Consider the following 16520-nt stretch of genomic DNA (forward strand, 5'->3'; position numbering starts at 1 on the left):
TTTGAAAAGATGTAGATTCATAATTAGACTGTGTGTAATGGAACAATTGAATTTTATGCAAGGCTTTGCAAGTTCTCATTCCACACACTAATCAGAAACCAATTTTAGCTGGCATTCAACTGTTTAACTACCATGGAAACACCATGTTACTGAAAAGAATGAAAGCTTTTTTTTTTTAAGTTTAACAGCTATATAATTTGTAAGGCCAATAATGCAGAGCTAAGTGCAATAACTCATAAAAATAATCTTACTTTCTACAACAAAATTCCCACCAATTTTACTACAAGTTGTTAATTATCATTAATATTCTGTATGGCCTTTGCCTTTTAGCCCTCTAATTTTACTGCTTTGATAAGCCGCTTTTTGAGCTACTTCAGCCAAATGCCAGAGTGATTCAGCTAAGATAAAAGGGAATATAATTAGTATAAGAAGGTAAAGATAATGAAGTGATAAATGCAAGTCTGAGTTTAGATGAAGGTCAGTTGGGAAATCATTGGTTTAATATGAGATGGAGGTCCATGCATGTCTAAAACGTGAAAGGTAAAAATAACACAAGAAAAAGGAAGGAGAACGGCAAAAGAAAGAGGCATGTGTGTGTGAATTAAAGGATGTAAAGGGAGGTGGAAAGAAAGAAATTTGATATTGAAAGTTTTTTATTAAAAAAAACAGACATGTAAGCAACTTTTCACCTGCAGAACATTTTTTAATGTGCTCTTTCTAAATCACAGATTATTCTTCACCCAAGACTAACTGTGACTGAATAAGAATATTAGCAATAGCAAGAGCAGCAAGAATATTAGCTGTAATACAGAGAGCGAGAGAGAGCTACAGACAAATGCAACCACATTGGTAATGAGCGCTATCAGTACCTTTGCATCAAACAGCACAACACGTGTAGGAAAATGAAAAGTCAATAGCCAGAACCTAAATGTACACCCACATAAGTTGTAATGAATGCCAGCTTTCCCAATGGACAGATGCACAGGTAAATTAAATGGAAAATGTGCTGTGAACAATAATTGAGCTGACCAGTTAATGGAGATGTCAATATTATAGATGCAGTGTTTTATTTGTGTTTAAGATTTAGGTCACAGACATTTAAGAGCGTTGCATAATATTTCAGAGAAAGTTGTACATTTTAATTGTTGTACACTTCAACAAAAACACACTTCCCAGCTTGCATGAGTTTAGAATAACTTTTACTTGTTTCCTTTGGTTCAGGTGCCTGCAGTGTGCAACTTGGCTGCACTCTGCAGGCTGCGTACCAAATGACACACACTTAATAAACAAGTGTGTGTCATTTGGTGTGTGTCATTTCAAAATTCATACAATTTTGAAAGTTGTATGAATCATAAAATGTCCTCTATACTACAGTATACTCCTCTGTACTACACAGAGGAAAGAAGCTCCTACGTCCTCTGTACTACATCTTATCAAACTCCCACGGGCAATACTATGCCCACTTACACGACTTGGAGAATATGCAACAGGTAGTTGCATATTAACAAATATGCATTAACAAATTACACTACATTGTTTTTTTTTCGCAAATTCCCAACATGAATGTGTTCTTTACATTCAATGTAGTGCATTGGTCTAACATATTCATTATTCATCTGTGTCCCTGTGTTTATAGAAATTCTGGCCATTTTTGCTAATTGGAAATACAAAAACACAACCACATTAGTATAACGTGGGTGCATTCTGCAGACCCCTCCTCTCCTTCCCGCACATCCCACTCAAAGAAAGCCTAAGCTGCCCCAAGTGCCTGTGTGAGCTTCACTCATGCAGGCAATAATTAAAATTAGTTTACTGTCTGTCAGACTGCAAATGGCCAAGATAATAATAGCAGTAATAAGCCCAGACAATAAAAATAATAAGACTGGGAGGTGGGATGTCCATTAATGTGTATTAACATGCCTTACAATTCTATGGGTCCCACACTACCACCACTACAGGGTAATTAAAGGATACAATGTATAACAATGTAAGAATAAGCTCTTCTTTTTTTCCAATCAACCAACTACGACCACTTTCTCTGTACTGATTATAAGGTGCTATTTTATATAAGTAATGTACACATTCTCAACTTAACTCAACCACTCACAATGCAATAGGAAATAGTCTTTCATGCTGCACAACTGCTTCCATAATGCTGTTTAGACACCACTCCACAGCCTGTAATGTTGGAACATGATCACCTAGGTGGGTGAAAGGGTATGGCTTCAAAACTCCAAGTTCACTCATCATCTTTATGGTTGGCCATTGAGAAGACAGAGATGACAGGTTCTCACTCACATTAACGAGCTGACAGCAACACAGCGGATGAGAGGGGATGGAGGGATGAAAGAAAGAGAGCAATAAAACAGAGACGAAAAGCCCAAGGCCAACAAATGTACTCAGATCTTCTCAATCAAAAGATGATGCTTCAGGAGGTTGCAAGCTAAAGGTAGAAGAAGGGCTGTGTGTTTTGTACGGTATTTCTCATTTAAAATACGACTAATTACATAATATGAGCCCTACCTGAATAAATAATATTTGTTTTAACATCACAACACATTTCTTTTTCACCTAGAGCTAATATATGACTTTCCCAGTCTTGCTATCCATTCATTTTTAAATATTTGGAGCTTAGTTCTTGTTTTTTTCTTATTCTTCTGTGCAGATTTAACAATCCAGTATATAATGAGGTGTCAGTGTACCTGTGTCTGGATATTAATGCACTACTCCAAACATTTGTGGCCATTTTACCTTTCCATACCACTAACCATGATGATCTTGTACCTCTTGTACAAGCTAAAGCAAGCTGTTCCTCTGGTGAGTTTTAGTGATGAATACTAATAAGGAGGTTGCTGAAGTGGAACTTTTCTGCTTCAGATTTGGCAAGTTTCTGGTGAGTGGAAATAACTGCCTTACTTTAAGAACTGCTGAGAAGCTGTATGAAGAGAGTGAAAAGAAAATGAGGTTAGAGAGGATGGATGTTTGTATTTGTGTGTTTTGTGATAATTCTGGTGATGAGTCACCACAGAAGCAGCAGCAGGATGAGACCAAACGGTTGTGCTGCTAGATAGAAGAAGCTCCTCAAGAAGATTCATTCCCTCCCCTCTTATGTTATTAGTCAGTCTGTGAGAACTTCAAAATGTGATCATATCTGTGGGGTTTTTTTTTGTTATGTGGTTACTGCTAGATCTCCTACTGGCATGTGCCCTGTGTTTAAGGATTCGAAGCTCTAAGCTAGGGGTGTGGAACTTCAGGCCTCGAGTGCTGGTGTCCTGCAGGTTTTAGATCTCACCCTGGGACAACACACCTGAATCAAATGGTATAAATAGTTCATTACCAGGCCTCTGGAGAACTTCAAAACATGTTGAGGAGGTCATTTAGCCATTTAAATCAGCTGTGTTGGATCAAGCATGGAAGCATGGAGTTCGACACCTGTGCTCTAAGCTGTACCTGCAGTTTAACTGTACAAGTGTGTGTAACAGAGGGTAACAAGTACATGTCTGACCAAACCTGACCACTGCAAACAGCCTGACTAGGCTGGTTGCAGTGGGTTCTCTAGCTGTATAGTTTGAAAACTGGCTGATTCTACTGACTGCAAGACAGGCACACGGATACTTATTCAGACACACATAAGCATTAAAATGCTTTTCTTAGTGAGGAAGGGAGCTTTAGGGGGGGTTTTCACAGGAGGAGGTGATCTGTCAGGAATTTCAAGCCCTTGAAGTGTCAGAAATGGAAAGTCTGTGTATATCAATACTGCAAGTGCCCGGACGACCTACAGGAGATGAATATCTATATGCTGCATTAACATCAAATGGAAGACTTTGGATGAGAAGTTTATTCCTCAAAATACCATTTATTTCACCTGTCAGACTGCAAATGATGTTTCATGTCTGCAGCAACCTGAATTCTGGCATCACCACCAACCACCCAAAGTCAAGTCTTGCTTTTAAAACACTGGTCTTCTAGGTCTGAGAACTGAACCAATATAGACTTGCCGACAGCTCCTTTGGAAGATATAGTAAAAGTTATTTCCCCATTGATCTGTGACGTGGGAATTCTGTCATTATGGTTTAGGTTTTAGTTTTACTATCATTGGTCTTATAAAAAAAAAGAAAGAAAGAAAGAAAGAAAACAAAACATAATACTGATCTTGTGAATGGATTCATTCATTCAGAAAACAGATGATCAAATTGTTGCTTTTAGGATTTGGCTACATTGTGACATTTGAAAGTCGCTACCATGAGAGGACACAGTATACTTTGGTTTATTCTTTGGTTACACTTATGCCCCAGTCATCACATCCAGTTTTAAAATGCCACAAAGTATCTATTGTGAACAAAACCAAAATGAAAAATGATTAAAAATAGATCCTACTGTGTTTTCCATGTTTCAGAACCATAATATATAACAAAAATAATTTGTTTTTCAAAAAAAGCAGGAATTGTATATTAGAAGAACAGAAAACAATGAATTGTAATAACATAAATACCGTAAATGTCGGGCTATAAGCCGCTACTTTTTGCACAAGCTTTGAACCCTGCGGCTTTTAGTCAGGTGCGGCTTTTCTATGGATTGTCCGTGATTTTTGTCATATCGTAAGACGATTTGTTTTGTGTGTTCCGCTGTTGTACGGCACTACGTTGCCTGGCGGAAGGATCGGGGTTCAAGAGTGGTATGTTAGTCACATGTCCGTCCGCCAGGCAACGTAGTGCCGTACGAAGTAGCGCGAAAAACAAACTTCAAAGTAGCGCTACGCATTCAGCGGGAGGGGTGGATGATGAGCGGCGATAAACTTGCAAGTTATGCCCAAAAAGCAAGTTATGCCCAACTCCACCGGTGGATTCTGACAGCGTGGAAAAGTGTGAAAACATCCACGATCACCAACGGATTTTGAAGGGCTGGACTGCTGCATGATGGAGAGGAGGACACCGCCACGGCCCTTCTGAGGGTGTTCGACTCTGACACTGACAATGAGGATTTCTTTGGTTTTGAAAGTGACAACGAAGGAGAGAAGAAGAGTGGATGACGAAGCCATCCTGAGCCTGTTTGTATCCGACACTGGAGAAGAGGACTTTGGTGGTTTTAGTGCGCAGGAAGAAGAGAAAGATGGTGGTGAATGACTGACTTTTCTTCTTGTTAAAGCTGTGTCACTGCACCTGAGCCTAAAAGGTAGGCTGAATCTATTTTTCTGGTGTGCTGTAGGTTACTGTTATGTACTACATGTGCAAATATGTACCCATAACTTGTTTTTCAAAATATTAATAAAAGTGATGTCTCCAAACACCCATCTCTTTCCTGACAATTCCCTTTGTGCATATTCTCTTACATATGATAAGTCAACATTGAAACACCTGCGGCTTTTGGTCAGGTGCGGCTAATGTATGTACAAAACAGGATTTTCCCCTGATTTTAGCTTGTGCGGCTAATATTTAGGTGCGCTTTGTAGTCCGGGAAATACGGTAATAACATAAAATAACATCCATCCATCCATCTTCATCCGCTTTATCCGAGGCCGGGTCGCGGGAGCAGCAGCCTAAGCAGAGAGGCCCAGACCTCCCTCTCCCCAGCCACCTCCTCCAGTTTATCCGGGGGAACACCAAGGCGTTCCCAGGCCAGGCGAGAGATATAATCTCTCCAGCGTGTCCTGGGTCTGCCCCGGGGCCTCCTCCCGGTGGGACATGCCCGGAACACCTCACCCAGGTGTTTTTAATAACATAAAAAAGCTGACCAGGGCCTTTTGTGATCTATTTTTAATTTGATTGTGTGCCAAATATTTTCAGTGGCTGACTGGTCTAGACTGCAGCAGCCGGTTTATTTTTTACCAAAGAGACATGCTGTTGTAAAAGGTTCAGTCCTGCTATAATAGGCAAGGCCTTTGCTCAAACTTGGCCTTCCAGTCATTTGGATGGTACCACATACTGATCCAAAATGTATTTATATATCCATATCTTAGCAACAATGTGGATCACATATAAAATTAGGACATACATAGTTATCACAAAACACTATATTTTATTTTATTTTTTTAGAAACACAGTTGCATATCAAAATATGATGTCAGCTATATCTTGTATAAGTATGAAAATGGTGGCAATCATATCTTACATTAGATTATATTTTGGAATCAGTGCACAGCCAGACCTCATCAAACATTTCATTTAAACCAATCAGACCGAATCAAAGGCAAGGAACAGGGTTTTAGTGGATAAAAAATGCCACGGGGTTAAAGACACTGGGAATTGGGTCAGTATTAAATTGAAAAGTCACACAACACACAATGAAAGACTGGGGAATTTATATGGCAAGTAGCAGGACCTTGAGTCAGATTTTTCCTTTTAAAAGAATCAGCATTACAAACATTTGAGACGAAGTAGCTAAAAAAAATTATTTTAATGTAACCCTTTAAAGCAGTTTTGCGTAACTATATTTAAATCCCTGTAGAACCGGAACCACGTAAGCTAGCGCAATAATTTACTTTTTGCATATGAAACCGGAGGAGTTGTACTTACATCTTATGCCATCAGCTTGTCCTTGGTCACGGTTTCCTTCCACACATAGCTTTGCAAATACTGCATAAAAAGCGCTAGCAGGAACAAAAACATAATATTCCAGAAACACGCTTTGCTGATCCGATCAGCTGTTTGTAACACTTCCCACATTGAAACAGACATCAGCGCAAATGATGGCATGTCCGCCATTACCTGCCCGAAACTGGAAGTGACGTCATTTTCGCGGAAAATGTAGTTTTTTACTTGTAGGCCTTAAAAGCCAATGCTGTTGTTTTTATAAGTCATGTTTGACTTTATGCTTTTCTGAATAGTTGCTGGGATGCTTAGAACTCCAATTGCACTACTTAAAATAGTTTATTTTGATGCACATGCTGTTTTCTTTGCAAATTTGCATCATAGGATTGTTTTTCATTTTTTCCTGCAGTATATAAAAATTGGTGTATCTCAAAAATAAAACTATGAAGACACTCAAAATAAATTTCCTGCTGTTGTAAGCTATTTATTGCAATTTTTTTGCATTTAAAGTTTTGAGGGATAAACCTCTTAAATTTCTCCAAGTAGAAATATACGTAAAAAAACCAAAAACGATTTTCAATTATTTTGTAGTTTATTGCACTTTTTTTGCAATTCATCTCGTTACTGTGGACTTAATGCATACATATTATTATAATATGGGCTATAACAGTTGTATTGATGTATAGCAACTTGAAATGCTCCCTAAAATGGAACTATAGCATGTAAAAATATAAAGTAAGCTCTGGCGTCCTTGGTTCTATGGTAGGTCTTAAAGGGTTAATAATATTGTTTTTTCTTTTTTAGATATTACATTGACGTTGACCTCCCTACACTGGTCAACCACAGAAAGATAAATATGACATCCAGACCAGAAAATAAATTCAAAAAGCATATTTATCTTTATGTATTAACTTATTGCTTTATGGGTATAGTTTCCCACAGCTTTTCATTCATGACCTTTTTAGTGAGTCCCCTGAAACATGCTATATAGACTACATGTCATGGTCCTGAGTCTGAGGACTCAGTGTTTTGTGTTTCCTTATGCTTTTGTTCATTCCGAGTGTGTATTCTGTTGTGATTTTGCCATTTGTTAGGTTTCTGTTCTTTGCCTGCCTGCTCCCACTTCTCTGTGTTCCCTCTGTCTGTCCATGGTGTTATTGTGTCTGCTCATGAGTCTGCCTGTCATGTTCAGTGTCCTGTCTGATTCTCTGTGTCTGTTAGTTTCCTGTTTTATTCTGAAAGTTCATGTCTCATGTCAGTGTGTTCAGTTTTACCTCTCCCCTGTCTCGTTAGCCTTATTGCTCCCAGCTGTGTCTCCCTCCTGTGGCCCATTCCCTGATTACTCCCCGTGTATTTAAGCCCTGTGTTTTCCTGTGCTCTCTGTTGCGTCGTCTGTTTAACGCCGTGTCCGTCTGCATCATTCTGTGTAACCTGGTGTTTAGTCTGCGTCTCTCCGCCATCTTTCATTGTGTATTTTGTTCCTCCCCCTGTGCGTGTTTGGTTTAAGTTGAGTTCTTTAGTTTTCCCCAGTTTAGGTTGGTTTACTCCCCGCTCTGCTCCTCCTGTTTTTGTCCCCTTATCACCTCTGCAAATAAATATTCACTCGCACCCCAGTCAGTGCCTGCATCTTGGATCCTTTACTCAATTCACCACACGACTGCTGTGCAGCCGTGACAGTACGACGCGACCACAAGATGGATCCAGCGGCCCTGACCGGGAAGAGCGACCTCACACGGGCCCTACGCCTGGTGGACTGGGTAACCCACACCTCCAATGCACGAGCGAAGGTTGTGGGGATAAATGCCGTTGAAGCAATCCTGGCCGGAAATCCCTATCTCCACCAGGTCCGGGGATTTACAGACTTACTCGCTGAGCTGCATAAAGCCCGGGAAGCGGTGCAAGCTCGGGAAGTAGCGGATTGCGCCCAGCAACAATGGACTACGACCGCCACAAAGCATCCGTCTCAGAGTCACCCACCGGAGGTTTCACGGCCCGACCCCCCAGAGGTTTTTCCCTGCCTGTCGGAGCCGTCAACGGTTGGGAGGAAACATTCGCACCACCGGCGCTTCACCCCACAGCCGGATTCAGGGACTCCTGTGCGACCAGCTGTGGTGAGTTTTAAGGACGCTGGTGCTTCTGGGACTGTGTTTTCTGGGGCTGTTCATAGTGAAAGTAGAGACAGTACACGGCGTTTACCTACCTTCGTGGTAACTGACCTCTCACAAGTTGGCATTTTCAAAACATCCATAACAGTAACTGACTGTGTGTCATCCACTCCACCACCAACTCCAGTCTCACTTCAACCAGTACATCAGCCTTTAGCCAGTTCATTAGCCCAGCCTGCATCTATGCCATTAGCCCGATCACCCGTTCCCTCCATACTGGAGGCTGTGTCTGTGCCACCCATTTTGAATCCCGTTCCTAGCACCCATTTTAAGCGGAGAGACAAACCCATTAAAACCACTCTAGTTTCTCAGAAACTGGCTAATTTAGAGACTGTTACTCGCCCCAGGGCCTCCCCAGAGGCTGGGTCTCAGCCCCCAGCAGACTCGGGACCCCTGGCGGTTAAGAAGCCAGCTGGGGACGGCACCCGGCCGTCGCTGCCTGAGCAGACTCAATGCTCTGTGCAGCTGCCGTCTGCCATGTGTTTGCCAGAGGCCCGTGCGCCTGCTGGTTCTGTTGCGTCCCTGCCAGAGGCCCGCGCGCCTGCTGGTTCTGTTGCGTCCCTGCCAGAGGCCCGTGTGCCTGCTGGTTCTGTTGCGTTCCTGCCAGAGGCCCGTGTGCCTGCTGGTTCTGTTCTGTGTGTGCCAGGGGCTCCAGTGCCCACTGGGTCTGAGACTGTTTTTGCTGGGGGGCCCGAGGAGCCCGTCCAGCCTTCTGCCTCATCAGCTGGGGGGCCCGAGGAGCCCGTCCAGCCATCAGCTGCAGTCTCATCACCAGCTGCAGTCTCATCACCAGCTGCAGTCTCATCACCAGCTGCAGTCTCATCACCCTCGCCTGCTGCGGCCTCAGAGTCTTCAGCCTCGCCTGGTCCGGTTTCAGCATCTGCTTTGGCTTCATCCTCGTCGCCTGGTCCAGCGTCTGCTTTGGCTTCATCCGGTCCAGCCTCTGCATCCTCGTCTGGTCCAGCCTCTGCATCCTCGTCTGGTCCAGCCTCCGCTTCATCCTCGTCTGGTCCAGCCTCCGCTTCATCCTCCTCATCAGCTTCGTCTGGTCCAGCCTCCGCCTCCGCCTCGTCTGGTCCAGCCTCCGCTTCGCCTGGGGCTGCAGGGGCCACGCAGCCTTCAGGTCCCCTACTACCACCTCCACATCGTCGGTCATCTGCCAGGCCTTTTGTAAGGCATCTCCGCCACCGTGGACGCCCTCCTGAACGCCCTCCTGAACGCCGCCACTACTTTCCACGTGGCCGGCCTCCGGACTTGTTTCCACGCCGCTGTTGCCGTCCGCACGGTCAGCCCCCAGAGCTGTTTCCACGCCGCTGTTGCCGTCCGCACGGTCGGCCCCCAGAGCTGTTTCCACGCCGCTGTTGCCGTCCGCACGGTCGGCCCCCAGAACTGTTTCCACACCACTGCCTACTGCGTGGCCGGCCTCCGGACCTGCCCCACTGCCGCTGCCTTTCACACGGTCGGCCCCTGGAACTGAACTGTTTTGGCCTCCGGGTCGGCCCCCTGACCTTGTCCGTCTTGGCCTTTTCGGACTGTGTCCCTCCGTCCTGGACCCCCACCGCCCGCCCTGGTCGGGTCGTTTTCTGTTTTTTGGTTCGTGGGGTTTTTTTTTTTGGTTTTGGTCCGTTTTTGTGTTTCTGTTGGGCTGTCTGGTGCCAGCCCTTGAGGGGGGGTACTGTCATGGTCCTGAGTCTGAGGACTCAGTGTTTTGTGTTTCCTTATGCTTTTGTTCATTCCGAGTGTGTATTCTGTTGTGATTTTGCCATTTGTTAGGTTTCTGTTCTTTGCCTGCCTGCTCCCACTTCTCTGTGTTCCCTCTGTCTGTCCATGGTGTTATTGTGTCTGCTCATGAGTCTGCCTGTCATGTTCAGTGTCCTGTCTGATTCTCTGTGTCTGTTAGTTTCCTGTTTTATTCTGAAAGTTCATGTCTCATGTCAGTGTGTTCAGTTTTACCTCTCCCCTGTCTCGTTAGCCTTATTGCTCCCAGCTGTGTCTCCCTCCTGTGGCCCATTCCCTGATTACTCCCCGTGTATTTAAGCCCTGTGTTTTCCTGTGCTCTCTGTCGCGTCGTCTGTTTAACGCCATGTCCGTCTGCATCATTCTGTGTAACCTGGTGTTTAGTCTGCGTCTCTCCGCCATCTTTCATTGTGTATTTTGTTCCTCCCCCTGTGCGTGTTTGGTTTAAGTTGAGTTCTTTAGTTTTCCCCAGTTTAGGTTGGTTTACTCCCCGCTCTGCTCCTCCTGTTTTTGTCCCCTTATCACCTCTGCAAATAAATATTCACTCGCACCCCAGTCAGTGCCTGCATCTTGGATCCTTTACTCAATTCACCACACGACTGCTGTGCAGCCGTGACACTACATGTCCTTTGAGTTCTGTATTCTGTAGGACATTCACTAATTCAATAAGAGCTTGGAAAGATGATATAGTCAAGACAAAAGCCCAAAAAGCCCGGCTCTCAGCCTCAGTGAAACACGCCAATGGAAACAGATAGCATTCGATTTGCAAAACAGAAAGCAGTGGAATGTATTTAGGAATTCAAGTACAAACAATGCCTTAGAGAAATGATCCGGTTTGGAGGTTGTTTAAAGAGAAAATCTTGTATGTCTTTGGTGTATGTCTTACCCACAGTTAGCTGACCAGTCAGTTGTCCCTGTTCATTCCGAGCATTGACAGTCACATTTCTGTCTGACTGGAGGATCAGTGGACTGTCCTATAAAGAAGAGGAGAGAGAGATGACTAAAAGAACATCAAAATGTAGATTTATTGGACTCTCACAAACATAACCACGAATACCAAAATAGCTTCATAGTTTTCATTTACACCTATTTACTTTACTTTCTGTCTGTGCCTTGTAGGCTCTTGCTTAACTGGACACCTTTCAACCAACCAGCCAGTACTGTCATAACTTGTATCAACCTCCACAGTTCACTCTTGACTCCCTCTCCTCTCTGCCAGCACCAGATCCTTTGCACTCAATTTACATAATCCATTCAAAATGGCATCCATCTGTGATTGTGTTTGCTTGTGTTGAATTGTGTGTATGTCTGCGAAAAGCCAATTATTCTCAACCTAAATGATATAAATACAGCTGTGACCCTGACCTCTGCTTTCCTCTTTTAAAGTCTGACTGGGACAACTTTGGTTTACATTGAGTGGATATGTGTTGCAATGAATGCAAACCTGATGTCTGCCATTTTCATTGGCTTACAAAAACAATCTAACATCGCTCTCTCTCTGGGTCCTTCTCTCAGAGCTACCTCGGCTGTCGCTCCCAGCCCTTCCCAGTCTGCTGACTCTTCCCACTTATATACTTAACCAAGTTTCCACCTCTTTCATTACATCTCTGCACTTGCATCATTTTCTTTTTTTATTCTCTTCCTCTGCCCTGCGTCTCTCACTCTTACCCTTTAAATTGCTTATTTGTTTTGGCTGCTTGAAATGAATAGCTCACAGGTGACCCAATTTCTCTGTTGATTTCCCCAAATTAATATCTTGCTGCATTCTGGTCTGAATTCCAAATGAGTATTGTGTTAAAATTGGAAAGTCGTTGATCCGTTGAAATGGGGGGGGGGCCCTTTCCATCCTCTTCTGACTGAATCTCCCTCATTCACCCACCCATTCTCTGTCGTGCTATTTGTTATGGATGGATATTTATTGTTCTGCTTATGCAAGTGAAGACCAAATTCCTAATATGGCACACCTGTCTGTGTTCTATTTTAGAGCATCAGGGGCTCCTGGGAGTCACGAATGCAAACATGAACATAAGTGTTATGGGTACACAAAGTTATGAACAGACACACACACACACATACAACAGCCTTACACGTACACAAGACAACATGTGGCAAACAACGTTTGCGTATGACTGTACACCTCACATACACACTTTGATAAATGCACATTCTAGATATGAACACATGCAAACATTAACACCTGAAAGGGCACTTAGGTGCAGTTCAAAGCACTCAAGCTTGTGTGCATGTGTACGCAGAAACACATAATCCACTCATACAGACTCGGGTAACAAATTTGCTAAACAACAAATGAGTGCTCCACTCAGTTTATTGTGCAATGCGTCTCTCTTCTATTTCCTAACACATGTACGCTGGATTAATTATTTTCAACGGGGCGTGTGATAGGCTTCACTGTATTATCTTTCCACTCTGTTAAAAGCGAAGGGTGCTTTGAAAACTATGACAGATGTAATATGCCTTGAATCATTCCAGCTCAATGGGCGGTGTGGACGAACATGCCTGGTCTTATTGTGTTAGCGCAGGACTCTGTCATTTTAAAGCGCAACCATTGATGGGAAGTCTTATTCTATTAAATGCATATATAATCTATGGATATAAAGTTTCCAAATAATGACTACGTGTTAAACAGTTGCTAACGTCGTTATACGACAGCTGAATGTTGCCCACGATGTATGAAAAAGTAACAATACTGTCTTGTCCTTCTTGATGAGAAAATTGTCAGCTCCCCCTAAAAGACATTAGCAGTAATCAAAGACTGAAAATCAAAAGCTTTTCGTCACTTGCATTCCTAATTCTATTAAAATAAGATCTTTTATTCACTCATTTGACACACAATACTCCAGTGTGCAGCCTTTATTATCTCTGTAGAAAATAAAGGCAACATTTTTACAATGTATTATCTACCCATAGCGCCCACTGTACTAGTTCAGAGCATGTTCCTACCATCTGAAGAACGCTCTATAGACGCAGTCTTCAGATAATTAAGGGCCCAGGGCAGCTGCTTTATAAATACTCAACCTGCTGTTACTGTTTGCTTCCCTTAAAGCTACTAAGAGAGTGCTGCAGATCAAGTTTAAGAAAAACCTCAGTTTCAGCAATCATAGTTCATATTTAGTATGAATACTAATTGAGTTACCATTTGGTGATGTTCAGCTTTGCCTATTGCCCAAAACCTATGCCACAAAAGCACACAAACAGCAAACAATAAGAGTTGTTTGTCTCTTTGCTAGCAGTGACACCTAACACTGATCAAACTAGCTCCAATTTACCCAGAACAAGAAAGCACCACTAGTAGCCTGAACAGTATAAAGGACAATTATATGCAAAAACTGGCTCCTTTAAATGTGAGCTAGGCCTCTAGCAATAAACAAATAAATAAATAATTTTAGTCTTGTTTGCATGGAAAAATACACACATTTATCCTGAGATAAATTTTGTTCTTTTCACACTTTGCAAGTTACCACGGAGTTACACACGCACACACATATACACACATATAAAACTAGTGCTTTTAAAACAAAATTTTAGGGGGGAAAAAGTTTACAATGAAACAATAATAAGTAACAAACTTTATTTTAGTGAAGTAAATTAGCTATGGTTGTCAGATTGTGCTTTTAAAATTTAAAGACATTGTTGCGGTCCGCTAATTTATTAGAGGACACATTTTGGTTGGAGCAACACTGAACCCTTACACCAGGGTAGCAAGAAAAAGGTATAAATAAAAGGAAAAACAAATGTATACAATGTGTATCGTATCAAATGCATAGAAAACAAATCCACCAGTACTAGTGCAAAGGTATAGCGTGGAAATATCCATACATATCTCACATATGCTTTGTGTTGTTCATCCATTATTGTCCCTCTGGTTTTGTTGTTAACGTCTCACTCATAAATCTCATCGAATAATGCAAACTATGCACTGAGGAACAAATACAGTCACAAGCACCATACTCTCTCTTGCGAGCTGACACAACATACACCACTGCACCATTAATTAAGTTAATAGTTAAATTTTTGCTTTGATTATGGATACAGGCATAGGGCTGCCAGCCTGAGGTAGCCAATGTAATTAGTCAGGTAATAATAAGCTGTAGACGGGTGGCTCATCATCACAGCCTCCAGTCCCCAGTACAGATGGGTCCTAAAAGCAGCTCTCAGCTCTCCTGTTTCATTGGTATGTCACTGACTGCCTGACTAGTCTGGTCAGGACACATGGTTCAAAAGTGATTTTTATTTAGTTATTACTCCAGCTTTCAACTCTCCTATCTGTCTCTCATGATTGGTCTCACAAGCGGTCTAACTTCATACATTAGCTGTTTCGATAGTAATATAGTCAAGCCTCATACAAGATGCATTTGACTGATTCATCTTTGCCGTCAGCATCATAACAGCTTTTAGCTCTCCTGACTGTCGTGCTGATTGCTTGTCTCACTAACAGACTGACTCTAAATGGCTATGGATGTAAGCTGAACAAGCAACACTTCTGGCTGTCATGCTAATAAAAAAGCTTTATATCTCTGGTCTCTGGTCAGCTCGATTCTCATGTTTGTCTCTCCGACTATGCAAGTGACTGCTTCTTCTGCAATATCCCCTCAAACTCAAACCTTTAGGAATTGTTACTTTTTGAATGTGATGCAACATATGAGGAAACTCATTTATGGAAAACTGAGATCTCAATATAGTAGAATGATTATGTTTAGTCTGCTGTGTTTTTATGTCTCTCTATTGATACGTGTGGAACCTTTTCATTATAAATGTCCTCTAAAGCTCTGTTGTTGATGCGGTTAAAATTACAAAGTTGTTTTAATTTATCAGTTAAGTCAAGTATATAGTAAATCGTTCAGGGCTAAATACAATACTAATCAAACACTGTATGATAAAATGCCTGTGGGGGTTTCCCAATTCCTCTTTCAACCTTAATTCAGTTATCTAGCATAGACTATTAAATAAGTAATGTGCTTGGTGGCATGCAGTGCTAATGTGGTGTTTTCTGTTCCCACAGCCAGAGACAATAAACTAGCAGTGCCCTTGTGTGTATGGGTATTTGGACTGAATATGTTCAAGCTTCTTAATGTCCATTCATAAGCCTTATCATCTATTTAACTGGTCACCAGTGTTCGTTACAAGACTTTTATCTACAGATGTGAGATCTGTGTAATCTGTTCAAATCTCAAGACAAGAATGAGATTGAATCGATTAAAAATTAGCAGTTCGTCCTTTTCTACTAAGTAGCCAGAATGGTGACTATAGAGCTCAAGAGATAGGTTATGTAAGTAAAAACCTCATTCATATTCTCTATTTGGATTTTGATAATCCACCACAATCTTGTATCCATCCAAAGAAAACTTGCTATTAGCTATGAGAGTGATTAAGTCAGGAATGGAGCACTGTACCACACTGATGACTAGGATATACTATTAATATTATGATACGGATTAAATCTGAGAAAGTTAGAAGTCCTTTGGGGAATCTGGGAATTGCAATGCATTATGGGATGAGCAGTTCCTTCACTGTCAAAAGGAATGACATTTTTAAAGCAAATTTCTTCATTGCTTTTATTGACCTCATAGATAGTTGTCTCATTTACATGAGAATTTTCTGAAATGTCCATGAGGAGAATCAATGGGAAATTAACTTTCGTGACTCCAGCTCAGTCACTATTGAAGTTTTCGGGTCAAGAAGTGTATAGCATTCTACTCACATCTGATTCACCGTTATCATACCCTCCTTGTACTCAGAGCAATGCATCTACTGTGAATGCACTAATGCACTTAAAATAGCAAGTGCAGAAGTATACCAAATGAAACACAGCAACTGTGTCACCAGGTTTCATTGCAAGACTAGCCTGCACAAAGCAGGTAATTACTCACCACAGAGAGACAAAGAAAAATTAAGAAAATGTGAGAAAGCCTGAAGGGCCTCAAGAACACTGAGGGCAGAGGGTGGGACAAAGAGGTACGGGTACAGAGGGACAAGAGGTGTACGCAGGGACCTCCCGGCTCCAGGGTTGCAGAGTGATAAATCTTACAAAGAGCAACGAGAGAAAAAGAAGAGTGGGAGAAAGATAGAGATG

General features: G+C 42.2%; 1 protein-coding gene across 1 annotated transcript in view; it reads right to left on the reverse strand.

The window, feature by feature from the left end:
• Nucleotides 1–16520, reverse strand: part of LOC113023928 (zeta-sarcoglycan-like) — a 391227-nt gene that overhangs the window by 90000 nt on the left and 284707 nt on the right. Inside the window, exon 4 of the mRNA XM_026170405.1 lies at nucleotides 11316–11403. Within this exon, the coding sequence (XP_026026190.1) occupies nucleotides 11316–11403 (88 nt within the window). The remainder of the gene's footprint in view (nucleotides 1–11315; nucleotides 11404–16520) is intronic.

This window comes from Astatotilapia calliptera, chromosome 6, assembly GCF_900246225.1.
Source record: "Astatotilapia calliptera chromosome 6, fAstCal1.2, whole genome shotgun sequence".
NCBI classification, from domain to species: Eukaryota; Metazoa; Chordata; class Actinopteri; order Cichliformes; family Cichlidae; genus Astatotilapia; species Astatotilapia calliptera.